At 58.7% G+C, this 21,801-nt stretch overlaps 2 protein-coding genes across 2 annotated transcripts in view; one reads left to right on the top strand and one right to left on the bottom strand.

The window, feature by feature from the left end:
• BARHL1 (BarH like homeobox 1) overlaps window positions 1-3,300 on the top strand; it is a 7,696-nt gene extending 4,396 nt beyond the window's left edge. The window contains exons 2-3 of the mRNA XM_029921198.1: window positions 72-294; window positions 1,903-3,300. Of these exons, the coding sequence (XP_029777058.1) occupies window positions 72-294; window positions 1,903-2,197 (518 nt within the window). The 3' untranslated portion in view covers window positions 2,198-3,300. The remainder of the gene's footprint in view (window positions 1-71; window positions 295-1,902) is intronic.
• A 2,768-nt stretch (window positions 3,301-6,068) lies between these two features.
• DDX31 (DEAD-box helicase 31) overlaps window positions 6,069-21,801 on the bottom strand; it is a gene marked incomplete at its 5' end in the record, with an annotated part of 66,862 nt that continues 51,129 nt past the window's right edge. The window contains one exon of the mRNA XM_029921051.1: window positions 6,069-7,557. Within this exon, the coding sequence (XP_029776911.1) occupies window positions 7,356-7,557 (202 nt within the window). The remainder of the gene's footprint in view (window positions 7,558-21,801) is intronic.

Raw genomic sequence — 21,801 nt, 5'->3', positions numbered from 1 at the left:
CGGCCGGGGCGGAGGGCGCCGGCGGGCAGGCGGCGAGGCCCGGGCCCTGACGCGCCGCTGTGTCTCCGCAGTGAAGGAGGAGGGCGACCGCGAGATCTCCAGCTCCCGGGACAGCCCCCCCGTGCGCCTGAAGAAGCCGCGCAAGGCCCGCACGGCCTTCACGGACCACCAGCTGGCGCAGCTGGAGCGCAGCTTCGAGCGGCAGAAGTACCTGAGCGTGCAGGACCGCATGGAGCTGGCCGCCTCGCTCAACCTCACCGACACGCAGGTCAAGACCTGGTACCAGAACCGCAGGTGAGGCCGGCTGGGGGGGTGGGGGGCGCGCAGGGCTTCCCTTCCTAACTGCCCCTCCGTGGGACCCACCACCAGTCGGCGGCCCATCGCTGAGAGAGGGCCTCCGAGCTCTCCCTATTGTGCAAAAATAAGGAAACCGAGGCCTGGAGGAGAAAAGGCCTTGCCCCAAGGCCACAGTGAGGGAGAGCGGCAGAACTGGAGTGGTCTCCCGCGCCGACATGCCCCTCCAGGACAGGACAGAGGCCCAAGGCCTGTCCCCATCCCAGCCAGCGTCCTGATGCCCGCCACTGGGACCAGCCTGAGCCCGTGTTGGGGCCGTGGAGCTCCCCTAGTGGGAGTGCCAGGCCAGGGGAGGGGTGGTGGCCTCAGTGTCCAGAATGGGTTTGGGGGAGGGGAGGACCTAGTGGGCAGCCCTGATGTGCTTGTGTGTCGGGGGGCATAGTCTGAGCTCCCGGGGTCTCTTCTGGCCTCCTCAGCCTTTCCTGTCCAGAAACCTAAGGAAGGAACAGACCCAGCTCTGGCGCCTTGAGGACCGGGTGACTGGGAGATCGGTGTTGGGCACTGGTCTAGAACCCAGCGTTTCCTACCCTCCCTCCACTGTGCATCCAGAGGACGAAAACACACACACACACACACACACACACACACACAGCTCATACAATCACACACACCCACACTCACACTCACGCACTCAGTGGAGGCTGGAGTGGTGCTTTCCATAAACAAGCCTCAGAACACAGCTCCCCATTAATAATAAATACTGATTACTGCTCCGGGCATCAATAATTAAGGCCCGTTACAGTAATTACACAATTATGATGACGATGAATAATTCAGGGAGGGAAACTCGGTTGGTGTGGCTGAGCCCGCCTTGGTGGGACGGTGGCCGGCTGGCCCAGCCTCGCTGGCCAGGTGCACCCGAGGGTTCCGGCTGAAGTCAGGCAATGAGCTAGCACGGCCTCGACTTCCTTGCCTCCCCCAAGCTCCGGTGGACAGTCGGCTGTGGCCTCTGAATTTGGGGCCACGCAGTCTTCGGGAGGCTCCTCCCAGGCCTTGGAGCTGGTTGCTGAGGGCAGCGGGTGTGGCCGAGGTGTGGCCGAGGTGTGAGCACCGACTCAGGCCTCAGGCCTGCAGAATCACCACTGACTCTGCAGCCCCGCGCCCCTCTCCGAGGCTAGGGGACCCGCCTCCAGCCCTCCCCGCCTCCCGCACGGTCGCTTTCCTAAGCCGATCCCCCGGAGGAAGAAACGCAGGGAGGGGGGTGAGCCCCAACCCTCAACTCCAAGGGGGCCCTTGCATCCCCAGAGGAGCCTGAGGTGAGGTGAGAACTCGGTCTTTGGGGTCAGACAGCCGGGCTCTACCTCTTTGGAGACTAACTCTTAAATGGCCCACGCCTCAGTTTTCTTATCTGTAAAATAGGGACAATAGCCAAGAAAGGCCGGTGCCTGTCACGGGAGCGCGGTGCCCGGCACTCCACTATTTGTTAACAAATCCCTGCGATCCCACTTGGCCTGCTTGCAGGCGCTCTGGGCCAGGCACTCGTGCGGGGCTGGGGGCGTGGGGCGCCACAGCCCTGACCCCGCCGAACCCATTTATTTTGGTCCCTAGGACTAAATGGAAGCGACAGACGGCAGTCGGCTTGGAGCTGCTGGCGGAGGCAGGCAATTACTCGGCGCTCCAGCGGATGTTCCCGTCGCCTTATTTCTACCCGCAGAGTCTAGTCTCCAACCTGGACCCCGGCGCCGCTCTGTATCTGTACCGCGGGCCCAGCGCGCCGCCGCCCGCCCTGCAGAGACCTCTGGTGCCCCGCATCCTCATCCACGGACTCCAGGGCGCCAGCGAGCCGCCCCCGCCGCTGCCCCCGCTGGCCGGCGTCCTCCCGCGCGCCGCGCAGCCTCGGTGAAGCGCCCGCCCGCCTCCCCGGGGCTCTGCGCGGGCCCCTTCCGCCTGCCGCTCCGAGGGCGCGGGGTCTCAACGCCCCTTCCCCGGGGCCCCCTGGCCGGCCCTCCCTGGAGTTCCCCCGCAGGGCCAGATGCTAAGTCTACAGGGGCCCGGACCCGGACCGAGTCCACCTAACCCTCCTCGCGTGCTCTGTCCCGGCCGCGCCGTCAGGGAGCCACTTCCACCCGCCGGATGTACATACAGGACCCCACCCCTGGCCGGCTCCCCAAGGCGTCCCCCCGCCCGCCCCGCCCCTCCGTGGGAGCAGGTGGGGCCGACCCGACGCGGCACTCTCTCCCGCTTCCCCCTCCATGCCCCAGCTGTACGCCCAGCCCTCTCCCCGCACCCCTACAGGTGCAGGGGAGTGTGGAGCCCTCCTCCCAGCGCCCGGGCCACGGCAGACCTGTACATACGGTGTGCAAAGTGTATATGAAGTTATTTATTCGTGACCCATGAGCCCGTGACCGTGTCCGTGAATCAGTGAGTCTGTGGCCTGTGCCCTCTTCCCTCCCAGGCGAGGCAGGAAGGGGTCAAGGGGGCTTGCCCACCACCCCGACCCCCAGCCCCCACTTCCAGCCTCCCTCCGGGGGCAGGCAGGCCCTCGGGTTCTCTCTCTCTTTTTTAAATGTCGAAATAAACTTCTTACAAATGACCATGCGCCTGTCCGCGCTCAGCCCTTCTTTCCCGCCCCTCTGTAAGATCCACTCTCCCATCCTGGGACCCGGCCTCCTTCCTCAATAAGGACTCTTTTTTTCTTTTTTGTCCACCTCAATTCCTTGGCGCTGTGGTAGGGGCTGGGGCCTCCCCCTACCCCACCCTGAGCCTCATTCTTCCTGTCTCCACAGTGAGGCGAGCCCGCTGCTCCCCGCGCCCCCTCCCCTCCTCTCCATCTGGTTCCTATGCTCGCTCCCAGCCGGTCCCGGGGGCCGGCGCGGGGGTCGGAGTCTGGGCTCGCTGGGCTGCGGACCGGGCTGCGGTGCCCTCGCTGAGCCGGCTCATCTGGCCGCAACAAGGGCGCCGGCAGCTGGTGACCGGCCCGCTGGGCGCAGGGCCGACAGATGGGCTCCGAGGCTACTCCCCCCAGCAGCCCCCTCCGCCCCGCGCCCCGGTCGCGCTCGGGCTCCGGACGCTCGCAGGCGCCCAGGCGGCCCGGGCGCCGCGCCGGCAGGACCCGACGAGCCTTCGCTGGGAGCCTGACGCCACAGCGGTAACCGTGCGTCTTTCCCCCGGGAGGCCGTAGATGAGACCCAGAGGGGAGCCAAATCCCAGCGTCTGTCCCGCGCCGCGGCCAGCAGCTCCGGGGCCTCAGGGGAGGGGTTTAAGGCTCCAGCCAGACCGAGGCCTCCAGTCAATGTTCAAAGGGCCAAGGTCACCTCCTGGGGCCGTTCCCTCCCTGGGGAGGTGGGCGCAGGTGCTTCCCCCCCCAACACACCACCTGCAGCTCAGACCCGGGACAGAAGACAGGCCCAGGGCTGGGAAGTTTTGGGGCCCAGCAAGCCAAGGCCCCCACCCCCCCAATTCTGTGGCAGGATTGCTCTGGGTGGAGGGCAGCCTCCTGGGGGAGGGGTGGGGGCCATGTTTAAACTACTTCCCCCACCGGGGGACCCTGCTACTGTTTCCTGCCCCCTCCCCTCCCCGCCCCCTCCCCCACCCCAGCCCAACACCCTCACACCACTGCTTTTCTTTCCTGGGATGGTGAGGGTATTATTCTAATTTTGCAAAATGCACAGCAGCTAATTAAGTCAAGGAGCCTCTCGGCTTTCGAGTTCTTTTGCATGTGAATGGGGGTTGGTAAATCCCCAGCTCTGGCTGTGGTGGGGGCGAGGGGAGACTGTCCCCAACTCAGGGTTAATGAAGTGGGAAAGGAGTCTCTCATAGCCTCCTGCAAACAAAACCCCCCATGCAACAAACCCGGCCCAAATCCTACATGGATTGACTTAAGCCCAGGGGATAAGTGCTTTAAATTAATCTCATTGAATAAGAATGAGACCAAACAAAACTCTTTAAAATCATATTAAAAATCTATCAAAGGACAACTTGCACTGGTGTGCTTTTCATTTTGTGAAAGCGAAGGAGGTAGGGCAGAGCAGCCGCCCTCACATTTACACAGCGGCGGTGCAAACGCAGACACGTTCTCAGCTGTGTAATCGTCCTTGTACCGAGGCGACTTCATATCTACATTAATGAAGAACAAGGCTTCCCTACAAGTTGATAATTACAATATTTTAAATTGTCCTGCGCTTCCCATCTGTAATAACAACTACAACCTTCGCGGTGAGGTGCGCTTCCGCTTTCATCCGCTTAGAAGGCTAAATTGGCTTCTCTGTTCCCACCCCTGGGGCTGGGTGAACTCTTTTTAAAAAAAAAACACAAAGAGGGAGCGCCTGGGAGACCCGGGGTGGGTAGAACAATAGGACAGGCTCCCAGGAGTCCTCTTCTCCTTGACCCGCCCCAGGCCCTCCACCCCGGGCTCCACAGGGTTGGGGCGGCAAAGTTCAAAGGAAGTGGAGATTCCCATGTGAGCCTTGTTACGAGGATTCTGGACATTTCCGAAGAGTCTAGCCGGCCTAAGGGTGCCCCACTGCCCCCCACCCCCCCACAGGCACGTCTTGCTCTGGATTGTTCTCACAGGCGGAGCAGATTAACAGGGAAGGTGAGACGGTCACGCAGGCAATTTAATGAGACCCGTCAGGTGCCCTTTCCAGGCGGGGCCCCCTGTCCAGTGGAAAGGCTTTCCGTTTGTCTCCTGGAAGCGATGCTTGGATTCTAATGACTCTCCCGGACTTCGTGTAGAGGGCCGAAGTGCTATCCAGCAAGGTCCCTAGCAGCCTGGGATGCACTTGCATTGGGGGCTCTCATTTTCTCTCCTCTTCCCTAAACCTCACCTCCCTTCACTAAAGGGAAAAGAAAAAAAAAAGATCAAAGGAATCCACTGGGCTTTGTCAAAATGTCCTTTGCCGAGCTCTGGTTGGCTCCTTGCTTCTCCAAGAGTGGAAGAGGCTGTGAGCATTGCATCAGCGCCGACTTAATCACTCGCCAAGGGCTCTTTGCCCTTCGGTGGGTGAGATCGGAGTCCCCTCTGAAGAATGGCTGCGGCGAAGAGTTGCAAACATGAAGATGTTTTGGATGCAAAACAAGCGTTCGACAGGCCCATGGGGGGGAAAAAAAGCTTTAGGCGGCAACACTCCATGAAATGTCCAAATTCTCTGCGACTTTAAATGCGGGGATCAGGCCGTGACAGAGAAAACAGGAAAGTTTGGGAAATCAGAGAGAGGGACGGTTAAAAATACACACATTAGAATATGTACAGTGGAATTAGGCTAAAGCTTTGCCTAATTGATGCCTGAAACGCATAATCTGGCAAGAGCTGTAATAGGAGAAAGAGATTTATTTTAAGGTTATTTAAATTTAGATAATACTAACCCTAAATCTGTTAAATCCGTGTTTCTTTATTAACTGGGGGTAATATATTGATTCTACTTAGAAACAGGCCCACGAAGCATCTATGGCCAAAAAAAAAACCCCCTCACCTAAGTGTTTGCAAATTAGGCCGAAGTTCCATCTTCGAATTCGAGTCCCTTACACACTTTGGCTGGAAGGTTCCCGCATGCCTCCCCCAGGAATGCAGGCCTGGGACTCGACCTCTGGAGGAATGAGTGCATGGGGGGGGGGCGGAGGGAGGGAAGGCTTCTCTTTGATCCTCCCCAATCTCGGCCATTAATCCTGATTCTCACACAGCTGGGTTTTGTCTGTAAAGTTGGATCCCTCCTTTTCTCACCCAAATCATGTGAACCATCACACTGGGAAATAAAAGAACGGTGGCAGGTCCCCGAGTCAGCTGGACAAGTGCTCTAGGGCTTTATTGTTGTTGTTAGAAACTTCACCAACCGCGCTACGTGACAGCCGTGGGGAGAAGGTCAGTCCCCCCGCCTGCAGAGGATTAGTGCTCGCGGGGCTCACGCTCGCGCGGTCCCCGGGGCCTCCGGTGTGGGTGTGAGCGATGCTCCGCCGCCAGAGCAAGGCCGCCGGGCCCTCTGTGGACCCCGTGGCCGCCCATCCAGCACCACTCTCGACCCACCCCCGGCCATGCAGTTCCTGTGGACCTAGAGGGCGCCGAAGTGGGGCCTCAGCACCCATCGCAGGAAATGGAAGAGGAGGACTTTCGAAGGCGAGGAGGGCGAGGGGAAGGCGGGGAGAACCGGGCACCTCCCAGCAGGGGTGCTGAGCTCCAGCCCTCTGGAACCCCCGGGTCCCAATCTGACACTGGGCAATCAGCTCGCCCAGGGGGCCTCTTTCAAATCTGGAGGAGGGGAGGGGGGACACAGTGGGGGAGGAGCCCCCGGACCCCAGACTGAAAGGCAAGATGGGATTCTACGGGATGGGAGAGAATGCTCTGGAGACTGGTGCCTTTTGACTTCAAAGGCAAAGAATAAAAAGGCAACAGTAAAAAGCATAAATAAATAAAAAAAGACCAGTAAACCCATCAGCCATGAGACAGGAAGTTTCCCGTGGACATAAAAGAGGTGGTCAGGCACGTACGTGAGTGTGGCGTGAGGTTTGGAGCTGCCTGCCGACGGGCCCACGGCCTCCCGACCCACACCCCAAACCTGCTGGTCCTTTGAGCAAAGCACTTGTATATCGAGAAGATGTGTTGATTTTTTTTCTCTCTTTAGCAAATTGCATCCCAGTTTAAAAAATCCTATTTTATAAAATTCACATTAAGCAAGGCGTTGATGGGGCAACTAAAGTAAAACTTTGCGACACCTGGAGAACACGGTCACCAGGCAGGACGGGGCCTTCCCGCCGATGCTCAGGCCGCCAGGGAGGGGGAGCGTGCGGGCTGGTGCCTTCGCTGGCGGGTCCACACCGCGCTGCCTCCTGCTCCCACCGGGACAAGGGCCGTGGCTTCTCCGGGTCGGCGGCTTGTCTGCAGGGAAAGGCGGCACCAGGCTTTCCCACAATGCTCCTGATGCGAACAGGGTGTCAGCCCAGGTCTCGGGGGGCCTCTGGGATTCCCCCCCCAAGCCCCAGGCCTGTGGAGGCAGAGTTAAAACAAAAAGCAAGAAACTTTTTTGGGAAGTCTTGCTGTCCCCCAGTAGGTCTTTCTGGGGCCTTCCGTCTTAGGGAGAGCGTTTCTTCTTTTTTCCCACGGCCGAGGCTGGGCGCCCGCTGCAGACCGCGCTGCATGGCCGGCTGCTGGGAGCCGCGTGTTTGTTTTGCTTTTTGACCTTGGCGACGCGGGCCTCCATCCCACTGGAGTATTCTGAACGCAAGATTTCAGCAAGGCGGCGTTTACTCGGGGTCTTCTTGTGAAGGCCAGGCCTGAAGAACAGCAAGGGCAGAGAGGGGAAAAGAAACTTTATTATCTTTTTCTTTCCCATTTGGAAAGAGGCTGATAGCAGCTGGCTCCGAGACGGCGGGACTGACATTTTTGTATTAACAGAAGTACAATCCCTTCAATGGTGCTTGTTTTGATATTCTATGCACCAGAAGATTAGATGCGGCACTGACAGATTTTCATAACGGTGGCAAAATATCATGGCATTTTTAAAAGTGAGGCTTTGTTCTGTGTTGTTTTCATGGAAAAAAAAGACCGATACACACTCACACTCTGATGGCAAAGGAAGTGTATGATACAGCAGTTTGCCAAAGGATGGGGGGAAAACCCGCCTTGAAACTCAGCAACACACAGCTGTGAAAGCCGGCCAGCGACTCCGGACGAGTGGGGTTCAGAGCCTCCTCCCCACGGGGCCCACACGGTGCGTGGGGTGGGCTGTCCGTCACAGACTCCTCATCACTGACTGAAGAGCCTCCTGTAAACATTTCTGACCTAGAAAACCCCAAACCCAGGGTCCGCACGGGCAGGCGGGACGGCCAGCTCTCCGCGGACCACAGGCGTGGGTGCGGAGCGAGAGGGGGCGCTCCCCGCTCCAACCCACGAGCAAAGTGCCAAAGGCTGAAAATCAATCTCCAACGCTGAACACCAGTAACTGTTTTCAAGAGACAGCAGCCTCACCATTTGATCCGGAGATCAGAGGGAGAAATTGGTAGAAGTTCAACTGCACATGGGGAAGAGTGATTGCGGATATCTAAGCGTAAACGTTTCCTAAGACAGGATTTTAACCCAAACGACGACGAGAGAACCATCACCACTAAACCCACTCTGCTGGGCTGGCAATTCCCCCAACCCCCAGCGGCGGGGTCTGAGAGTCCTTATGGAAGGCACACGTCACCCTCTGCAACGCAGTTACATTTTCTTTGAAATACTTGGAGATCAGCTGGGCTAACGTTGTAGTCAGAATAGAACGGGGCGCTGTTAAAACTCAAGAATTAGCAACAGGACCGCTGCTGTGCTCCTGAGCTGGAAGGGAACGGCGGCAGAGCCCTGGGACCCAGTCCTCACTAGGCACTTACACCTCCATGGGGCGGGGCTCAGGCGACGGGTGTGACAGGCCTAGCATGGTTTTCTACCCTGACGCACAGGGAGAAAGTCACCCTTTGTTGGGAAACCAGATGATCTGAGACTCTTTTAAGGGTCAGTCGAGTTTACCATGAGTGCGCACGGACACGTCCGTGGGGAAGCACCTGCCGGGTGCCGCAGCGTCTCACATGCTCTCCGCTGGACAAGGGAGGTATGACAGCGCCCTGGCTTCACAGACAAGGAGTCTGTTCTGGAGGAGCGTTAGGTGCCTCGCCCGAGACCCACTCGCTCGCAGGTAGGGACGCGGAGGCGCTCTGGCTTGCGCTCCTGCCGCCAGGCTGCTGGTCCAGGGCCGCCCGAGTCAGGAGGCCTGGCAGGAGCGGGGGTGGCGGAGAACCACGGTCTGACAGGGGTGGGGGGGGGAGGAGTTCTGAGGTCACATGGGATAGTGCAGGGGGCAGAGGCTGGATGTTGAGGAGCACGTGGGGACAAAGAGGAGAGCTGGGGATGAAGGAGCTGCCTGGCCGGAGGCGGCTCGGCTTCCTCATCTGAACAGCGGGGACCACACTCACGACAAGGCTCACAGGTGCTGGACGGATTAGAGACGACGCACAGGCTGCTGGCCAGTTGGTTACACATGAGGAAACTGAGGTCCGGAGACGCCAACCAAGCGGCTCCCCCAAGCCCACACGGGAGGCAGGCCTGACCCTGGGGGCTCTCAACACCCAGGCTGGGCACCTGAGGCTGCATGCCCCTCTCCTGCAGGGCAATCACCCTAACTCCCCGGGCCGGGGTGGACTGTGTGCCCTGCTGGGCCCGGCGGAGGGGCCGCATCTCTGGAGGGGGCGGGGGGCAGCGTGTGGCTGGGAGGCTGGGAGGCGGCGGGAGCCACGCCTGCAGCTCAGGGCACTGAACTTGTTCCAAACTGAAGGCTGCCAGTTCTTGTGCCTGTAGTTTATTTTTAGTCGGGTTACATGACAGACGGAGTGAGAAGGTTCTGACAGGAAGAAATGTTGCTTCTTCCCCGTTTGAAGCCAGGTACTCACAATGTGTATAATTTTAAATCTAACAACCGGAGTTTCAAAATATGCAAAATTCCAGTCAAAACACTCTCCCTGGCATGGGCTCCACCACTTGGGTGACTGCTCCTGCCACAGCCAAAGCACAGTAAATAACCCGAACTGGACTGGGGCGATTGATGCCCTAACTGGCGATGGGACGACAGAGTGGGCACAGACAGCCCGAGGCGGCACACTTCCAGAGACAGCCCGAGGCGGCACACTTCCAGCCGCGGGGGCAGAGCCGGAGAGATGTGCAGGCCGCCACCTGGCGGGGGCGCCACACGGGCCCCCTTCTGCCCCTTCCCAGACACACACAGCTGGGGCCCAGGCAGTGCGAGGTCCCGTCTGGTGGGTACAGGGTGGCAGTGAGGAGGCAGGCTTATTGGGGAGCTTCGAGGCCAGACTGTGGCAGGGGACGCCTAGGAAGCGCATCTGGGAGATGGTCCTGCCTGCTTTCAGCTTTTGATCTCAAAACGTCCTGCTATCTTGCCATCTCCTGCCGGGCAACCTACCTCTGACCTGGGACCCAAGCCCAAGGTCCGAGGCTCCTGGCAGTCCAGAGGGCAAGCAGGGCTTCATCTCCCAGACCCAGACCCCCTCCCCAGGAAGTAAACCTCAGGGTGCACCCTGCAGGGGGTTCCCCGCTGCTGTGGGAGCAGCGGGACCCAGCTCGCTGTTCCTTTGTTCGGAGGCCCGGTGCCGGGAAGGCAGAGCACAGACGGGAAGGTGGACTGTCCTAACCCAGGCCTGCGCCGGGTGCATGTGGCCTCTCGGCTCCCTCTTCTGCCAAGCCGCACTTCTCCCGGGCACCTGCCAACTTCCTTGCCCTCCTCGCCCTCCAAATACTCAAGCCCCTCTTGAATGGACTTCCCAGTCCACCAGAGTAATCCTGCAGTTTCCAAGCAACAGATCAGTTTATCTAACCACAGGGAACTCCTTGTAGTGAAGGCTGAATAACCCCCCTCGGTTACCAGGCTGGATTACCCGGCAGGACGGGCAGATGCCACTTTCACTGCCAATAAGGTAAAATCACAGCCTAATTAGTAAATCAATATGCCCGTTGGTTGACCACTGCAGAAGAGGGGCCTCGGGACCTTCTCTTTACTGACAGATTCGCAGAAGGCCACCCCAGGCAGGAAGCCGCCCCGGCTCAGGACTGTGTTCACAGCATCCTTTTACAGGACGGTTTTTCACTTTATCTTCTTTAATTTATGTCTTGTCAGGTCAAACGATATTTTCTTTTACGTTTCACAGCTTTAGGATCACGCCCAGAACAGTCTTCCTCAACCCAGCATTTCAGAATGTTTAAGCAGGGGCGCCTGGTGGCTCCGCTGGCTGAGCGGCCGACTCTTGATTTCAGGTCAGGTCATGATCTCACAGCCTGCAGGATGGAGCCCTGGATGGGGCTCTGCGCCGGCAGCATGGAGGTGACTGGGGATTCACTCTCCCTGTCGGTCCGCCTCTCCCCTGCTCATGCTTGCGCTCTTTCTCTCAAAATAAACAACATTAAAAAAAACCAGCTTGAACGTATTTTCCTTTGGTCTGCTGCTGCCTTAATTCCATCTACGTTTTATTCTGGTTTAACTATTCCTTCCCAACAGTTGTCCAAGATAGTCACTGGACACTAAATCCATTCCCCAGGACTTGAAATGCACCCCGTGACTCTCCCTGAGGCTCAGAACACTTCCTGTACGGGATACTTGAGAAGCTGATGAGGAAGGCGGTGGCCAACACGACGGAGACCTACCAGACGGAGCAGAACACAGGCAGCGGCGCCGGGGGGCTCAGTCGGCTGAGCGTCCGGCTTCCGCTCAGGTCATGATCCTGCAGTTTGTGAGTTCTAGCCCCACATCAGGCTCTGTGCCGACAGATTCTGTGTCTTCCTCTCTCTCTGACCCTCCCTTGCTCATGCTGTCTCTCTCAAAAATAAAAATATTTTAAAAATTAAAAAAAAACCCCACACATGAGCAAATACCACTTACGTGGGTGGTGAAGAGTTTAAAGATAAAACAAGTCAGTCTTTCACACTGGCCCCCGACTTGGAGAATAATTCTGCTGACACTCACCCGGCGCTTACTGTGGGTCACGTGCTGTTCTTGGCACTGGACAGGTATTGAACTCACTTATTTCACCCACGAACCCATGAAACACGACTGTTAGCACCCCCGCGTTACTGGTGAAGGAACAGACACAGAAGAGGGAGGAGGCGCCCAGGGACCCCAGTCCCGGAATCTGGCCCCGTGACTTGTGCACTTAACCGCTGGGCTGCTGAGCTGCTGTCAAAACAAGAAGCAAGCCCCCTGCACAAGGTATTTCTAGCCCGAGGCGATGTTCACGTTGTCTCAAAATCTCAATCTTGGCGGCTCTGGCAGCGCGCATCTTAAAAGTTACAGTTGGATTAACTTCGGTGAAAAACAGCAGTTTAAAAAAAAAAAACACACGATTTGTTCAATTCCATTATGGATACAAAGAAACCCACCTAAGCATGCTCGCAGTGGAAGTCTGAAGGGTATAAAAAATGTGACTCAAGGGTAACTTGGGTTGTGGGCTGATGGGTGATTTCTAAGCTTTTCTGTACTTCCTGAATTTTTTACAACGAACACGTATTATTTTTATGATCACAAAGAACAGTGTACTTATTTTAGGAAAAACAGCAAATGGTAGAAGTTTGCCCTATGCTGCCGAAATTTCAAAGTATTTTAATGTTTACTTAAGAAAACCTCTTTGCTTTGGCTTTTAGTTTACTTGATTTTGTGAGATTTTTCTTCTCTTAAAACAGACAGAAACACAGACAGAGGAGTGGTGAAATGTTCCTCTCTGATCTGAAGGCTTCTGTATGTGAGCACATGACCCACGGACACAGTGAGACCCCCCCCCCGCCCCCACACACATCAAGGACTTGGAGGGAAGCAAGCCCCCCACCTGGAAGAAAAGCCTGGGTCCTAAGCATTGCCAGTAGATGGTGATGCTTCTGGAAGGCTTGATGTGGACTCCAAAGTTTCCCCGTTCCCGCTTCGCCCTCACAGGTGAAGGAAAGGCCGCATGTCTGAGCGGGGTTCCGGTGGCTCTCAGATGGCAGAGGAACAAGTCCAAGGAGAACCTGACAGGCAGTCCCTCCGGGGTAGCCGAGGGGCTCAGGTAAGGAATCTGCTGGTGTGGGTGCTAATTTAGCCTACACGCTATCAAGCCTCCTTTAACCTGTGGTTCTGTTCCGGCAGAGATGTAAGCTGGCGGGTGGACCGTTTGAAGGGTGCTTTCTTTGCGGTCTCCTAGGACCAAACCAGCTTTAGCTTCCGTCAGACCACCAGGGCCTCAGAAGACGCCCCACCCCAGGGGAGCCCTGCTGGGGCGCCTGGTCACTGCAGAAAAATACCCGAGCGTGACTCTGTGGACACAGAGAGTGAGGAAAAGTGGGTTTCTGCCTCACATACAAGAACAAGACCCAGTGAAAAGCGGAGAAGAGCTGAGTCCTGGGCTGAGGGCGGGCACGCTGCCAGGCCACGCAGGTCACAGGCAATCAATACATCGACACTGGGATTGATTTTGCCGCCTGGCAGGGCATGCACGATGAAACAGAGGACAGAAGACAACGTTCAGAGATGGCAGAGACCTCAACGTGAAGAGTGGAATCAGAGTCCCAGAAACGGATGGGGCCTCAAGTGACAAACCATTAGAGCAGCTCTGTCGGGACCTGGGCCCGGACATCGCCAGGCCGGGGGGCCGTGCTGGAGCGGGCGGGAGCCCGAAGTCTGCTGTCCCCAGCTGGAAGCCCGGCTTCGCCCCTCATCTAGCTGATGTCCCCCATGTCAGAAAGTGCCTCCATCCACAGGCCTAATGAGCATGTCAGAGTGCTCGGCACGCGCTAACTCTCCGTGAAAACACGAAGATGGAGAAATACCACGTGGACATGGGAATGACGAGCCGCACCTGCAGCCGGGCTGACTGCGTCCTGAATGCGCTGCCTCGGACCGATGAGCTCGGGCAGCATCTCGGCACCAAACCCCAGAGCGCAGCCCGGGGGCCCGTCCGGTTTGACATTATCGATGTCTCAGATGATATTAGGAAGCGTATTTATCACATGTGCAGATGAAGAGCAGCCTGCAGGGACAGCGGCCACCCTGGGTGACAGAACACCTGCAACAGCCCAGCAGGCCAAGGGGACAGCCTCGGGTAAAAGGTGAGATGCGCCGGGCACAGGCATCGCCTTGCTCTGGAGGTAGAGCCGCTGGGCGGTTTGAACTCGCACACGTGCAAACAAGCAGGGACTCAGTTGGCCAGTTTCAGTCTGAGCCACAGGGCGGCCCAGATGCCAACAATGCGGGAGGCCGGGAGCCAGGAGGGCAGGGTGCCCGTCGGGGGCAGGACCCAGAGAGGCGGCTCGCTGCACGGAGGCAGCCCGGCCGGTGCTGAGCCCGCAGGAGGGCGGCCGCGGTCCCTGCCCCTGCCGTCAACAGACAGAGAGATGCGATCGCTCTCCCCTGTGCTGGTCCGTCTCTCCTGCACATTTGGGTAGTTTCATGACCCAGATTTGGAAAAGAACTCAGGGCAGAGCCAGCCCCTCCAACGGGGAGGACGCCCCGTCTCGGGCTGTGGGGCGGAGTCTGGCCCAGGCCCCTGTCTCTCCCCAGGCGGTCTGCCCACTCTCAAAAGGATTCAGGGAACTGAGGAATCAAGGTGCTTCTCACAATGCCTGCTGTGAGAACCCCACTCGGCGTTGACTGTTATTGTTATTAACAGTGCGGGAAAGAGAAGAGGCAGGAGATGGGGCGCCGTCATCAGCGGCCCGACATGTGTCATGTGGACCGGGGACGGCTTTGATCAACGCGAACAACGCCTTGTATTTTCGTGTTTGCATATCGTGCACATCCAGCATTAGAATCTCACAGAGACCACAGAACGGAAATGAGACCTCCGGGTGGAACCTGAAAGTGGCCCACCGGGGCTCATCCCCAGGCGCTCCAACAGGCAACAGAGCCCCCTCCCGTGCAGGTGGTGAGAGGCCTTCAGACCCAGGAACCATGCAACAGGCAGGTCAAGGGCAGACGGTGGCAGGAGCCCTCGGGAAGACTCCCACGAGCGCTCACCCTTCTCATGGACTCAGAGAGAGGAGGTGGGAGGGTGGGAGGGAGCAGCGTTTCCCGAGAAGCCACTCCAGGCTCCGCGCCGGGCCGGGCCGCACCCCTGGGACCCCACGGGCTGCACACGCAGGTGCGCTGCTGCCAGGGCTGGGCTCAAGCTCGGGACACTGACTCCAGGCCCAGGCTTCTCCGGCTGCACTAGACCCGGGTGGAAACCAGAGGAAGCACCGGGTCCAGATTCTCCCTGTAATCCTCTCTCCTCAGGGATCTTGGAGGAAACTGCCCTGAAGACATAAAGTTCGGCCACCACTCTGGGGTCACTACCCTGGCGGCTCCACGTCAAACTCGTCCCCACACGTTAACGGACTGGACTCCTGCTTTAAGTCGGTTTCTCTGGTCATGCGAACAACTGTCTGCTCACACAGGAAAGCATCTGTGCCAGGGTTCAAATACCCGTCACTTGGTCCAACACCAACTCTAGAAACTGGGAGCTTCCAGCAAAGTGCTGGGATGTGGGCTGTAGGCCCTCTCAGACTTGGGGCGGGGGGGCCCAGGCACACCCGCCTTCCCCGGCTTAGCGGGGACCAGCCTGGGTCCCAGGGCCCCGGTGGTCTGGGCGAGACAGGCACACGGCCTTGGCACAGCTGAGGGCTCCCGGGAGCCCTCCCAAGCCCCACGCTGCCACTCTGGCACGGCGCTCACACTGCAGCCCTCCTCTGGACTACTGACTAGTTCAGGCGTTACTCTCCGCTTTACACTGTTGCCGTCACACCAGGACCGGAGTGAAGAGGACGTCTGAAAGAGACCTCGAGTCGTTTCGTCACAGGCTGTCACAGGATGCAAGGGCTCCGGCCTCCCGGCAGGAGGGAGAGGGAGGAAGGGCTGAGGACGCACACCTTCCCACTCAGCAAGGGGCCCGTGGACCAGGGGGACAGATCAGAGGCATGGGTCACCCCCGCAGGGGCGAGGAGTGGTTCAGGATGACATGTAGCAAGGGGGGCGCTAGGACCACCCCGTTCTTGCCTCCCTCCCCGCCGATCTGACGAAGGGCCTTCTCCTGTTGCGAGCAGCCTCAACTGACTTGGGCGGGGCCGGCTGCGCCCCCTGCTCCGGTGCCTGCAAGGTGCCCACAGTGAATGTGACCGCTGAGCACCCTCCCTGGAGAGGCCGGCTGGGTTCCTGTTCTTTCTTGTCAGCCCTGATGGCCTGACTGAAAACACCCTCCGTGCTTCCTGCTGTCTGCAGGTGACCCAGGTGTGGAGGAAGAGCAGGGTCACCGTGAAATCCCTCTAATCGTCTCATTAGCCGGGTGGGAACAAGGGTGTGTTTGTTCCACGAAGAGGCGCAGGGCTGGTAATTGCATGGTGTCGGAGGAAGAGGAATAGTGGCGGCAGCAAAAGGCCAGGTGTAAAAGCCGTGTGCGCGCAGCAGTAATTAAGCCAGAGCTCCGAACGGCAGGGCCTGCGGTATCGGAGCGGAGAGGAGGGAAGGGAACTGAAACCGGGTTTGTACCGCGTGGCCTGAGTGCAAGAGGCAGGCCCTCCGTGGGAGCCCCGCCCGCCTCCTGCAGCTGCTCGAGTGGGCGGCGAGCCCGCTAACCGACAGGTGGCTCGCCAATGCGCAGTCCCTGAGCGATGACCCTGGGCTGTGTTCTCCGGCCACGCTCCATGGAACTCGTCCTGTCCCGTCCCAGTGTGGACGAGAGTATGTTCTCCTCCCTACAGACGTCCCACGGAGATAATCCGGGATGGGCTTCAAAGCGAGCCACATCGTGTCTGCCCTGCCAGAGGTCAGAAGATGACGCTCCTGCCTACAGCCCGCCCGGCCCCCCTCCGGTTCTACGTCACAGTATTGTTAACTAATCCTAACTTGAATCAGACCACAGATACACCCAGCCAGCATCTCACGCCCTCCTGCGTTAAGGAGGACACCCCTCTCCCCGCCTGCTCCAAGGACCTGGGCCCACGTCTTTGAGATCTGTAGGTCAACTTCATGACCACTACCTCCACCCCACTCCTCAGGACTTGAGCCTTTACTGACCCGTGCGCGGTCTCCCGGGTGGGGGCCTGGGCACCTGTACTGTCCACGCCGCCCCCAGGGAGGCTTGGGGAGCAGACTCTGCTCCCTTGCTCCATAGGACATGCACGTCTGTCCTCAAGGCTGCTTCTGCTGGTCCGCAGCGGATTCCCCCTGGTTTTCAGGCTGAAGCCGAGCGATCAGATCTTCCAGTGGGGAGTCTGCTCTGGTCCTGTGGAGGCAGTGCAGAGACCCCAATCCTGAACCTGCTTATGCCCACACTCTGGGCTGATCCCCAAAGCTCCTCCACCGTGGAGTCAGGGCCACTGGGCCAGAGGAAGGTGGCCCCGTCTTGCTCTCCAGGGACAGCCTAGCTCAGTGGAACGTGCTCTGAAAAACACATGTCCTCTACCCCTTGCAGGATTTGTTGTTTGCCGGGTCCACTAAACAGGTAAGAGTCATTTCTTTCTCTCTTTCTCTTATCTCTCTTTCCTTCCCACTGTGTCCTTCCTCTCAGGATCCCAGGCCGCTGGCAGGTCACGCTCATCTATTCAGAGCCGTTCCCCGAGGAGCCGCTGAGTGCCGGGTCCCAAGGAAAAGGGGAGGAGAAGCAGACAGGGTCCCCACCGCAAGGTCACTCGAGAGGAGACAGACACGCACCACCCGCACAGAGAGAGAGATGGCGGTGTGGGGGGAGGGGAGGCTGGGGTGCCAACCTGGCAGGTGGCCCCGAGAAGACCTCCTCGCAGAAGATGAAGAGCAGGGAGAGGCCAGGCCCCAGGCACTTGGCGAAGGCCCTGGGACCTGGGCAAATGGGGGCCACGCAGAGCCGCTGAAGAGGGGCCTGCTGTTGTCACCTGCGCAAGTCATCAGAGCGAGGAGACGCACCGGAAGGCTGGCGGCAGGGTGACGGGTGAGGGTGCAGTCTCTTCGGCCTGTGGCCGGGCTTGAGAAGCTGAGGGAAGAAGACCAGCAGGTGGCCTGAGGGGTCAGCAGTGTTGACGCCGCTCCAGACCAACCAGGGAGGAACCCGACCCAGAGGCGGGGGTTGGCGCAGAGACTCCACGTTCTCTAGCACGGCTTTGTCTAGCCTCTGATCTCATGTTTGGCCAATCTGTCTTTTACAGGATAACTGGCTCAATGAAATTGAGAAAATTTTCACAGTGGGCAAGACTCCAGGTGTGCCTTCAGCTAATTAAGTGATAGGAGGGAGGCTGTAAATGCCACATAAAAACTGGCAGGCAGGCTGCTCCTAATGATGAGAATATTGCTATACACGGAGGTGCAGCCGCAGCTTCTCAATGCCCGTGTGGGAGCGGGCCGGCTCCACGGATTCAAGGTTGTTGCTGAGAAGTTCTCGGGTGCTAGAAGCTGTCCTGCCCCCGCCTCAGGGCGACGCACAGGGGTGTGACGGCCACCAGCACCGCCTCTGCGACCGCCATCAGCAAGCGCTCTTGCGCGCTCGTGAGAATTCAGAGAAAACTCCTGCTAGCACCAGGCGCGTTTGGTCCTCGCGCAGCAGCGTGAGGCTCCGGTGCCCGTTTGGGAAGCGAGGGGACCAGGCAGCGTGGCTGAGTCACTTGTCCCAGGGCACAGACAAAAGTGGTTCCATCCGGGCTCAATCCCTGCATGGCCCTCCCTTGGCGGCACCTAAGAAACCAGAGGCCCTAGAGCACTGGTCGGGGCCGGGGCCCTTTGTAGCTACTGAAGAGCCACCGAACAGGCGATGACGGTGGCAGTCAGAGCAAGTGACAGGGCAAAGGCTGCAAAAATGAGAAATGCTCCAAGGAGAGCCTTGTAAAACCTCCAGTTTGAACGTTAGTGATGAAGTTTGTGGGAATTCAGAGAAAGCTCCTTCGAGCACCGTCCGCCTCAGGAGCTCTCCTCGGTGTAGAGAACACACCGGACCCAGGCCTGCGGGGGGCAGACACGGAGACGGTGCCGGGGTGCTGGGGCGCCGGGGGCTCTGACCTGGGGCCAGGACCCAGTGGAGCCAGCCCCCCGTACCCTCCCGTCGCTGACCACAGCCTGCCGAGCACTGGCCCGGCACACCTGATCCAGCAGTTAGGCGGCAAGAGAACCTTCATTTTAGACTGTGTGCCTGTTTGATAAGATCAGGAACTGCCTGGTCACACTTTAACCGGGCCGGTGTGAGCCAGTGTAGGGGGCGCCTGGGGAGCTCAGTCGGTTGAGCAACTGACTTCGCCTCAGGTCGTGATCTCATGGGTCGTGAGTTCAAGCCCCAAGTCGGACTCTGTGCCGTCAGCGCGGAGCCTGCTTCAGATCCTGTCCCCTCCTCGGCTCTGCCCCTCCCACACTTGCACTGGCTCGAAAACAAACATTAAAAAAAAAAAAAGAAAATCTGAATAAACAAAACTGCATTTCTTTTAAGAACAGCCAACAATTTGGATTGTTCTTCCTCTACTAATTTTAAAAGGAGGGAGCCGAGAACAGTTACTGGATTGCTGAGAAAGGCGACGTCCAAGACGTTTCTAGGCACTAGGAAAACGTCAGAAAGACACAGGCGGCACAAGGCAGGGCCGACAAGTCTTGGGAGCCACAGATCACGTCGCGTGGGGCAGAGCGGGGCGTTCCTGATCCCGGCACAGAATCCACGGGAGACCGGGCGGCTGAAAGCAGCAGACGGGTGCGCGTGCGCTGTCGCGGCGGCGCTGACGCGTGAGGCACTATGTTCTCGAGCCTTCTCCAGGAGCGTGAGGGAGGGCAGGCCGCGCAGCCCCCATGGTGGTCCTGCTCTCCACGCGTGCGTGCGTGCGTGCGACCGCGCGGACAGACACCCTGGCCGACACCGCCACTCTGCCCTCCTGCAGCAGCAGCACGGGCTCCCCGTGCCTCCCGGGAAGATGGAAACTTTGGAAGGCAGGTTGACCTCTGCTTCCCAGGAGCTGCGGAATCTGCCTAGCTTCAACACCAGAACTGCATTCCACACGAGGAAAATGCTGTGCCTGTGACGGGTGCTGCTAAGGGGCCATTCAACATGTCACCCGGAGCACCGACGCCCTGTGTGCGCGTCTGGGGAGGGGGGAGGGCGGAGGCGGGGGCTGCCCTGGCAGGTCTCTGTGTCGGTGTCAGAGGAGTTTTGTAACTACGGCTGCGTGTGTGCCGGGGAGAAGCGTTTCGTGTTCCCTCTCAGAACTGAGGCCTGAGAAAGTAGACACAGACCTGGTGATCGAGATCTCCTCTGGGGACGTCATTCTTTTTCCCCTCGACAGCGGTCGAGTTAAGGAACAGAGGCACACAGACGAGATCAAACCCCCTCTGCCACTGCGTGGAAGCCGTCTCCCCAGCTGGCCCGCCCGGTGAGCCCCTGGTCTGGTGCCTGCCGCGGGGGCACAGGCTGGTGCTCACGGGGGACGGACTTGGTCCACAGGCATCAGAGGTGCGCAGAACGCAGAGCTGTTCTCCGCGGTTCACCCAGTAGCACGGGAGGCAGAATCATTCGGAGAATTTAGCGCTATTACTTGATCCACCCCAAAAAAACATACGGAGCCACTCTCTTTCTTGACAGATGGATTTCAGAGGAGACGCCTGAGCTCAGAACAATCACCGCGGCCACAGCAGAACTCTCTGCACTTTGTGGGGTTTAATGGACTTTTCTTCCCAGTCCTCAAAAAGCAGCAACTGGCGTTCGCTTGAGCCCTGACTGAGGTGTGGAAAATCCGTCGTCTTCTCTGCCGCTCACCCGACCACAATTATACGGTCCGTGTGCACATTAGCTGCCAAGTCGTTCTTCTTCCAGGAGTGACGAGATTTCCCCAAATAAGAAAAAAAAGGTGCCTACTGTAACCCTGAGTGCCCGTCTGCGCTAGCGAGGCAGGGGTGGGGCGGGAGGGTATAAGCGTGCAGGGAGAAATACCGTCAAAAGAAGGGCATAACAACCGAAAAAGTAGCTGTAACTGAGTGGTGACACGGCCAGAACAGAGCGCGGCATTGTCACGGCGGAGTAATCCTGTGACACACTGCTGTCACTCACCACCCAGCTCCCTGCCGGGCCGGCCAGACATCAAAGGCTGCCCCATACCATCTTACATGCTCTTTATCAGCTAATCAGCCCATTCTTCCCCAAATAAAGCCCTGTTAAATCCCCTGCTCACAGGAGTACGGCAGTCCTGGTGCCCATCTGCCAGCAGGGTCAGCTGAAGCAGGAGGCGGCGGCTTGCTCTCTCCCTAGTGGCTTCTCAAGGTAAGGACAATGCTGGCTGGCCCGAGTCCCCCTCCCAACTGCCTCCCTGCTTGCCGCCCTGCAAGGCTGCGAGGGCTGCGGCCTTCCCAGCCTCCAGAGCTATCTGGATTAACACTTGCTAATGAAGTTCCCAGTCAGAAAGGTAGATCAGCTGCTAACAATGGAGTATCTGGACCGCACTTATTTGCGGGGAGAGGAGTCACCAAAATCTGTGTTTCTTACTAGTGAGCCACTGGCAGGGCCGTTCCGATCTTCTCCAAGTGCCAGAGGCTGCGGCAGGGCGGCCTGGCTGCCAGGTCGCCGGGGGGTACCCTCAGACCTGACCACGAGCCTCACACACCCGCAAGCAAAGTCAGCACGCTGAGATACCAGCTACCTCCGGCCCCAGGGCAGCGCCCTGACTGTGGCGCACCGCAGCCGTCGCAGATCTGAGGTGTCTCGTCCCTGGGGACAGGCAGAGACGCCTCCAGCCGCAGCCCTGCCCAGGACGGGCAGCACCTCGAAACTGCCTGGAAGCAAGCAGAGCTGGGTGTGTCTCGGTGCCGTCCGGGCACGACGGACAGTGGCACGGGGGCCCACCTGCCTCATAGAACCAAGGGAGCATGATCCTCCAGGAGGGGTTAGCAGAAGAGAAGCGAGAAAGCATCTTAAAAATTCCAAAACTGAGATTAGAATCAGGCCTTGTAGGTGTCATGTCCCTGAACAGACCAGGTTGGGCGTCCCAGAATCTCAACCCATCGGTTTCTGGGTCTCTGTCCTCAGCACGTCGTCTGTGCAGCCCATTCT

Source organism: Suricata suricatta, chromosome 13, assembly GCF_006229205.1.
Source record: "Suricata suricatta isolate VVHF042 chromosome 13, meerkat_22Aug2017_6uvM2_HiC, whole genome shotgun sequence".
NCBI classification, from domain to species: Eukaryota; Metazoa; Chordata; class Mammalia; order Carnivora; family Herpestidae; genus Suricata; species Suricata suricatta.
The sequence above is the reverse complement of the archived record's forward strand: the minus strand, read 5'-3'. Positions and strand labels throughout refer to the sequence as shown.